Here is an 8,759-nt window from a genome sequence, read left to right on the forward strand (position 1 = left end):
GATGGATGAGCTAAGAAGCTGAGGCGAGTTGTTTCTGAGGCAGATGCTTCGCTTTCTCTGTCTTTTTGAGAATGTGAGTCAGAGACAAGTACAGGTGGATTCCAAGACCATGGTCCCTCTGTCCGTGGGGAGACTGAGGCTCCTGAGACTGAATCAGGCCAGTAATCACTCTGCTCAATTCAGAGACTTCAGGCAAATTTAGAAAAAGAAAAACAAGGTTTATCCTTATTTACTTTAATCCAAAACCTAAAACCTAAAAATACATCTTGCATAGTTTTCACCAGCCTGAAATATTCAAGCTGTCTGTCTAATAAGTCATTTTTATCATAAGCTGCTTGAAGATCTTATCCGGTGTGACTCATCTGTTACATTCCGAGTCCGTAACTTTGGGGAGTAATAACTCAAAGGCGATGTTTGCCATGAGCTCTTGTACCCAAAGCTCTGTGCCCTGCCATCGTGGGAAATTGTGGGACGGAAATGCGTGGCCAGTGCCTGGCTCAGTTTTGCCCGCAGACAGGTTATTCCTGTGACAGCAGGAAGGTGGCGGGTTCTGTTATTTGACCAGGAGAGTTTCTATTGGTCTCAATGGCCCAGCTTATCATTTTGGTTAGTAGTACGTCGTCTGGCAGGACTGACTTCATTCGTTTGGGTCGTTTGGGCTTAGCATCCGGTGGATCACACGCTGACCTGGTCTTGAAAAGGCTTAAGTACGAACACCTGCTGGACTATGTCTGACTCTACATGACAGAGACTGGGTGTGTTCTCAGCGCTGGAGTGCCGGGGCCCTGTCTCGTTCTGGGGTTCCTCACCAGGACTGTGCACAAGTTGATGTGGAGACCCTTGGGCTCTCAGGGGCAAAGAGCCATGTCCCAGACGTCATCGATAGGGTTTTCCATCTGGGCAACTATGACTGCAACAATGTATCAAACACACACACACATACACAGACTCACACATATGGACATACACGTGAACACACACACATGGGCCCACACAGAACATGTGGAGACTTCAGCAGGCTTGGTCTGGATGAGTGTGGTCAGTCCATCACAGAGGGCTGCCCTGCACCCTTGACCCATTCGCCCACCTCTAATAATTTGCTCTCATCCTCTTCTAATTATGAGGGTGCACAGGAAAACAGGAACCGTTTTGTTGACATTGATGGATAAGGTCTCCTGAGCTGGAGGGAGTCTGCCTGTAACCAATTGAATTCGTACAAAAATACACAGCCCCGTCTACGTTTAGAGCAGAAATTGTGTGTGTTGTCCCATCCTGACTGAGTAGACATTTGGTCTCTGGGAGAAGTTATAGTGGCTGAAGCTCCAAACTTGGAGAGGTCCACGAAGGTGATAAATAAGGGAAGAAACTGCCCCCCTCCCGCCTCTGTAGAGGCTTCCCAGAAGGAAGATGAAGGTGTGAGACCTCTGGCTGTCTGCAGTTAACATGCATTTGTTTACTAAGTGTCCATGCATTTGAGAGATGAACTTTGCCCTGGAAGAAGCCCCGTGGTTTTACAGGTTCCTGTGAATGTGACAGGTGGACAGTTACCTTAGACTAAGACCACGTAGAACATCAATCAGGACTTAGAGCTCTCAGACATCGCCTTCACTAGCATTTTTCCATGAAGACCAATAACATAAACAAGAGTAGTCGCTCTAATTTAAAACAAACCCAGAGGCAAATGTTATTATTTAAAAATGTATCTTTGTTTTTTTTTGATAATGACTAAGAGTAATCATCAATTCCCCCATTACTCCAGTCAGAGGTTATGCAGTGCCTCTTATACAGGGGTGGTCAATCCTCCTAGGAACACGGGGATTGCCGAGGGGTCAGGGCACACAGAGAACATCCGAAGGGAGAGGTCTTTCAGCATTTCAATGTCCGTAGAGTCTGTCTGAGTAGATGTCTTCCCTGAGACTCCCTGGAAGGGTGCAGGACTGGTCAACCTACAGGGGCCCTTTCAGAGCAGAGTGTGCTGGTCTGCATGAGGTCCAGGTGAGGACGGGCATGCGTCACCCTCCAGAAGGCCGTTTAATTCTAGAATGACAAGAAGACCCTCATTGCTAGACCTCAGGGGGCCATCCCATGGAATCCTGCCTTGACGTTTTTCTCCATCTGGTTCCTTGGTTCTTGGACAGAGCCCTGGTCTCAGGCCCTGTTACCGGCAGCAACATGTGGGGGTGAAGGGCCAGAGGCAACGGGAGGGGGCTTAAGGCCCCGGGGCCCCAGCAATGGGGTGAGCAGCCCATGCCCAGCTCTTCAGTGGTGATGTCCCTGCTCTGCACCCTGAAGCCACACGCCCCAGAGTCTGGAGGGACCCCCTCGCCCCTCAGCAAACAGACACAGAACTACCCACCCACAGAGTGGGAGTCATCCACATTTTCTGGCTCAGGGACATTCAGACCGAGGCCCTGGAAGGTGAACAGAAGTGAGCAGGGTGCGGGGGGGAGAGTCCATGGACTGAAGATGACAGTGACTGCCAGGGCCACGCGGGGGAAAGTCTCAGGTGCTCATTTACTTGTTTGCAGTCAAGCTGCAGGTCAGCTTGACGTGCGAGTTTTGTTAGATTGAATGTGACTGAAGTCAGTTCTGAAAATAGAAGAGGAAGGTGCTCTTGCCAGTGTGGTTCCGGTCACTCACTGGAGAGCAGTTCTCCGGGTATGTCCCGACCCGTAGCAGCGTGGCTACACATGCAGGTTCTCGGGCCCAGCCCAGACCTGCTGGTGTTCAAGCTTTGGTCCTGGGCCCCAGCATTCTGCTTTGCTGAGTCCTGTGGTTCATTCGGACACGCATTCGAGCTTGAGAGCCACTGGTGTGGAGGGTGTCTCCAGCAGCAGGGGTTCTGGACAGAGGGCGACAGCAGCTGTCACTCTGCAGGTCAGAGAGCAGGTGCAGGACACCATCAGCACCCGGCACGGTGGCCGCCTCTCCTGCCATCAGTACGAGCAATGGCCTGAGACGCTCAGGCTAAGCCCCATGAAGCTGAGGAAGAAGACTTAGCCTTTGACTTCAGATCTGAGCTCCGGTCTCTCTTTCCACCGAGTATTCCTTTCCCAGCAGTGTTGTGTCCTGTGACTTGTCCTCCACACCTGCTGCTCCTGCAGCCCCAGGCCCTCGCTCTCCACCCTGGGAGTCTGCACAGAGATTCTTAGGATCAACCCATCTGCAAATCCAGTGGAAAACCTGGAATGTGATTTCTAAACCCCATGCTGAGTTTGAGGCCACTATGTTTATGATATAGCTGAACCACTTGCATAGCTTTTCCTTCCTGGGGAAAACAAACCAAAAAAAGTGAATAAACTTTTTCAGATTCCTTCTTTTTCTTCCCTCTCCTGCTCTATCTCTGGTTCTATCAATGTGAAGTATTTTCAAAATCTGCAGCCAAACATCTTAGTTCTTTCTGTTTACATGAAGAAACACAAAAGTTGAGAAAGTTGGAGGTTTTTTCCCTAAAAAATGTCTCCCACGGGGAGTTTAAAATCTCTCTAGACCAGTTCTTCTCACACTGGGTGTTCTTATAGATCATCTGGGGGTGGTGCAGATTCTGAGGCAGCGTCCAAAGGTGGGAGGCAGGGATGTTGACAGGCTCCCAGCTGTTGCCAGGGCTGCTTGTCCAGAAACCAAGCTTTGAGTAGCGGCTTTAGAAAGTGCCCCGAGGAAGGGCGAGCTGCTTGTGCTCAGCACTCGTGTCTGGAGCCTAGACCAGTGCCTGGTAAGAGGAGGAGGAGGATCCCTCTTTGTGAATAAATCAACCAATGACGAAAAAAGAATCAAACCACTTGGTGCTGTTTAAGTGATGCAACATGCTGGCCAGATCTCTTGATTTCTCATTGAGGCAGAACATCTTTAGCAAGAGTGGAATTCTGCCTCTGCTGCTGTTGATGAAAGAAACTCAACTCACAAGGCAGAGACATTCATCACCTACAGAGGAAGATGTGACCAAAGAGACCCTAGGAACCCTGTGGCAGTGCAGCCCTGTAAGTTCTCAGTCCACAATGACAGCTGAGGGAGGGCCTGGAACCAGAGTGCAAAGCACCCAGGCCAGAATTGCGGCTCTGCCGGAACGTTCAGAAAGATGTTACAGGCAGTGGGAAACATCTAGCTCTATCGCGGATGGGCCTCACGATTGAGGAATCAGACGTGAGTCTGCCCACAACATTGTTGTTTTCCTGGCTGCCACAGTCATATACTGAAACTGAACTATTGATGACGTTCGCTGAAATTGGTTTTGAAGAGAAGGGGTAAGCCTCACAGAATGTTCCAAACCCACATGCTTATCAGCTAAAGCCCTGGATTTTCTCTCCAGGGGCACAGCCATCCTTTCCCTAAAGACAAAAACAAGAAGCAGGAACAGTTGCTTCAGCTTATGAGTTTTCAGGACTCTCTGTTTCCAACTTTTCTCCCCCCGAGGGGCAGATAGAGATGTTTTACTTACTCCATCACAGAGTCCCTATCCCAGGGGATGTCAAAGCCACTTCTCCGGGCTCTGTTTGCAGCGGGTCCTGAACATCTGGCTGCAGGCAAGCGTCTGGCTGTGGGCTGTTTCTGCTGTGGAAGACCAGCCCCAGGGCTGCTCCAATGGGGTCCTGGCACACGGACCTGTACATGCTGTCAGCAGCCTGAGTCATGTGTGTCCCTAAGTCTGCACGGCTTTAGCCTCGTGTTTTAAAGCAACCATTTAGCTTATCCACAGGATATCCAAAACGTTCTCTGACCCCGGCATTTTGCAGGTGCTCCTTTAATTGCTTACATTCTTAACTGTCTTGAACTCACAGCCTTGTCTGAGCACAATTCACATGCTTCCGTCTAGACCTCGAGTTGCCTTCTTTTTGGGCATATTCACTGCTACACGTTTGGGTCCCTCCGTCTCTCTGATCACCCACGTCCCTCCTGGTTTATTGCCGGCAGTTGATCTCAGATGGACCCGCTGCTGTGGTCTATGGGGTGTGCGCCCGGCCAGCTGGTGAGGGATGGTCTGACCCAGCCTCTCCTTCCTACTCTGGCCCCGCCGTGCTCTGTGCCTTAGAGCGCGGGGGCCTCGGCGTTGGGAAACAAAGTTCCCGGGAGCACGCGAACGAGCCCGGGGAACCTCCAGACATGCAGAGTCCCTGCGCTTGGGGTCTGGAAGGGGCTGAGTGCCAACTCCTGGGGAGTTGGTTTGTCAAGCTTTTCCAGGTCAGGGGCACCAGAAGGGCTGGCTTGGTGATGGCATTCCGTGAGAGACCCACAGCCTGCATCCCCAGATGCGTGTGCCACTTTTTGGTGTCCATCGGACCCTTGATGACTCAAGGACATTCAGGCTTCTGGGCACTTCTCCCCAGGGTCCATACCTGGGAAAAATCCGGAATCTGCTCAGCCACCCACAGTGGTTGGTTGAGGCAGACCACCGTGAGGAGCCTGTTGGGGGGCGGGGGGGAAGCTTGCGAGAGCAGCTGACCCAAGGACCTGGTGGCCCTGGTGACTCCTGCTTGTGCTTCCCGCAGTGCACGGCCAGCTGTGGAGGCGGCATGCAGACGAGGTCAGTGCAGTGCCTGGCGGGGCGCCGGCCGGCCGTGGGCTGCTCCGCGCACCAGAAGCCCGCGGCCTCCCAGGCCTGCAACACCCGCTTCTGCCCCATCGCACAGAAGAAAGGTGAGTGTCGGAGCCCCTCGGCTTGACCTTGGCATTTCGGGGGGTCTGTCCCGTTTCCGGAGTGTCTCCTGAGAGGGCTGAGCAGGTGCGGGGCGCCCGCTAGGTCGAGGGGTTGGTGTCGGCTCCCCGGTTCTCTCTCCATCTCCTCCCCCAGCTTTCCCATGACATAGCCCACGAAGCAGACCCCTCGCTTCTCACGCCTCCCCAGAAATGCCACGGACGGCTGGGAAATCAGATGCTCCTGCTTCACTGCTGCTCTTTATATTCAGAGAAGCCGATTTTAAGTAGAGCAGCCTTTTCCGCCCGAGGTAAAGGAGAACCCAGATTCTTCCTTGGATGCGCTCTAAACGCCATCCCTGTGCACACGCCCTCGGTGCCTCAGATATTTGCGGGGACCACGCCCTGTGTATCTGTCGAGGTTTCTGGAAGAGAAAATGGGGCTGGAGGAGAATGAGTGGTCTGGCTCAATCAGGGACTCAGCAATTGGAGTCCAGTCCACAGAAGCCCCATCGCCTCGGGTGGATGAGTGGTTACGTGGATGGGTTTAGCACAAAAAGCAGAAAATTTCAACTTTGCGGGAAGCTTCCAAGAAAGGTCTTGTGAAAACAGTACAACCCACATGGCGCATTTGACCTGAGGAGCTGCCCTCCTTCAGCAGCTTCAGGGCAAGGACAGATTTACCTTGATTTTCTGGAGTTATTGGCAGTGGCAGCAGACACGGGGTGCTGGAACGGTGACTAACTCGGGACTGCTCGCTTTCAGACGCCTTCTGCGAGGACCGCTTCCACTGGTGCCCCCTGGTGCCCCAGCACGGGATGTGCAGCCACCACTTCTACGGCCAGCAGTGCTGCAAGATGTGCTCCACATCCAACCTGTGAGCTGACAGGGCACAGGAGGTACCTGTTTCCAGCACCAGCGAGCTGTGTGGTCTACACCGGGGTGCTTCCGAGGAAGATGGAAGCTGGGAGAAGAAAAAACATCTGGGGCTCTTATATACGATTCTGTGCATGCCTGTGTGTGTGTGTGTGTGTGTGTGTGTGTGTGTGAGCACGTGAGCGTGTGTGTGACTCGTGTGTGTGAGCGCATCCCCAGGCACATGGACACGCTCTTGGGGAGGTGGGGATGTCGAGTCAGGCCGCAGGGCGCACTGTGCAGCAGGGCACGTGCTCACCTAGAACTGCAGAGCTTTGTCAAGGAAGGCAGGCCAGGAAATGAGGGAGAAGTACGGAACACCTGCCTCTAAGGATGTCGGCCCAGCTCCCACCTGGAGGTCCCTTCCACCAGCGGGATCAGCTTTAGGCTGCGTCCCCAGGCCCATCCTGCCCCAAGAGCAGTTTCTCTGCACAGCGACCTGGGGCCCGGACAGGAGAGCTGGTCTCCATCCTGATTGGGGACCTCGCCTCTGGAAACGGGAAAATGAAATCCCTGCTAAGGTGCTCCTGTCCCTTTCAGACTTGTGTGCTGGAGGAGAGAATTCTCTTATTTTATGTTTTATCTTTCTCAGTTATTTACAAGTGAGTGTTCCTATTTAAACCCATTTCTTACTGCTTTTCTACTTCAAGTGACAGAATTACAGGTTGTATCTGAATTAGAGACTTACCGGTTACACGGAATCCCCACCGTCCTACTGAGGACTAGTGGTGGGTCCACTTGGGCAGATGTCAAGTGATGACCTTGGAGCCCTGTGTTTCGTTTTTGTATTTTGCGGGGTTTTCAAAAACAATGTTTCCGTAAATTTTGGTTGTTTTTGTAACACCCATTCAGAAGGAAGGCCTATTTCCTGGTGAAAAGCTGCGTGGCTGGCCTCTGACATCCTCCCGTCAGTATCCGTGTGGCTTTTAATCCTTTCCTGTGGTGCGATCTCCGTTCCAAATGGCACCTGGATATTTATATTTACTGAAGTTTTATAATAAATTTTATATTGTGCGGCGTGCTTCTGAACTGCCTGTGAGTATTCATGACGTCTGCTCTTAGATGCGAGGGCTGGCACAGAGACCGGGAAATTGGCCTCAAAGGGAAACGGGGCTCCAGAACCTGGTAGAAAGTGCTGGAATCAGTCTGAGGAGAAAATGCCCCCGACTGAGGAGGCTTCAGGGAAGACGGTTGGTGACGGTGGCAGCCTGTGCAGGGGGGCACTTCTGCAGGGTCATCCTGCCCAGGGACCAGGTTTTCTACGGCTTCACCTGCAACCGGCACAGGACAGGTGCAGCCTCTCTAGAGATGACACGATTAATTGAAAGGTGACCCCTGACCCTGTTATCCCGGCTGTATTAGTCAGCATTCTCTAGAGACACAGGCACAATGTATTTATAGAGGGGGTGGGTGTTTTAAGGGATTGACTCACACGATTGTGGGAGCTGGCAAGTCCAAAACCTGTACGCCAGGCAGCAGTCCAGAAGTTCGGGTTAGAGTTGATGCTGCAGCCTTGAGCCTGCAGAGGTTCTGCAGAGCAGCAGGCTGGAAACTCAGGCAGGGTTTTTTTTTTTTTTTTTTTGAAATTGAAATTGAAATCAAAAATCCTCCAACAAACAAAAGCCCAGGACTAGATGGCTTCACAGGTCAATTCCATCAACATTCAGAGAACAGCCAACATCCATCCTTCTCAAACTCTTCCAAAATATTGCAGAGGAAGGAACACTCCCAAACTGACTCCATGAAGCCACCATCACCGTGATACCCTACTTTTTTCTCCTGTAGTAGAGAATGGAACCACCATTTACTGACTTCGCGTTGAACATGAATCCCAGAATTCCTGGTTGCCCACTGGTTAAAACTTGGTGCTTTCACCGCCATGGGTTCGATTTTGATCCCTGGTCTGGGCACCAAGATCCCACTGGCTGGATCATACTCATCGGCGTGGCCGTCCCAGCAGAGTCTGTGGGTGAACATGGGACTGGGGCACAGAGGCCCCTCCCGGCCCCGAGACAGAGTCAGGCCAGATGGTGCCCACACTGAGCCTCAGACCCTTCTCAGAACCGCAGGCACAGCACCCTCCTGGCTCTCTTTACCTCGGGCCGGCCCAAGGTACCAAAGCTCCCCACCAGCGAACAGATCCCTCAGGCAGGGTTTCTATGTTACAGTCTTGAGGCCGAATTCCTTCTTCTCAGGGAAACATCAGTCTTTGCTCT

General features: G+C 52.3%; 1 protein-coding gene across 1 annotated transcript in view; it reads left to right on the top strand.

Annotated features, from left to right (window-relative positions):
- The window catches only part of ADAMTS16 (ADAM metallopeptidase with thrombospondin type 1 motif 16), a 163,003-nt gene extending 155,421 nt beyond the window's left edge, over positions 1-7,582 (top strand). The window contains exons 22-23 of the mRNA XM_073801842.1: positions 5,484-5,631; positions 6,394-7,582. Coding sequence (XP_073657943.1) covers positions 5,484-5,631; positions 6,394-6,509 — 264 coding nt within the window. The 3' untranslated portion in view covers positions 6,510-7,582. The remainder of the gene's footprint in view (positions 1-5,483; positions 5,632-6,393) is intronic.
- Positions 7,583-8,759: the final 1,177 nt, after the last annotated feature.

This window comes from Tursiops truncatus, chromosome 3 (genome assembly GCF_011762595.2).
Source record: "Tursiops truncatus isolate mTurTru1 chromosome 3, mTurTru1.mat.Y, whole genome shotgun sequence".
Lineage (NCBI taxonomy): Eukaryota > Metazoa > Chordata > Mammalia > Artiodactyla > Delphinidae > Tursiops > Tursiops truncatus.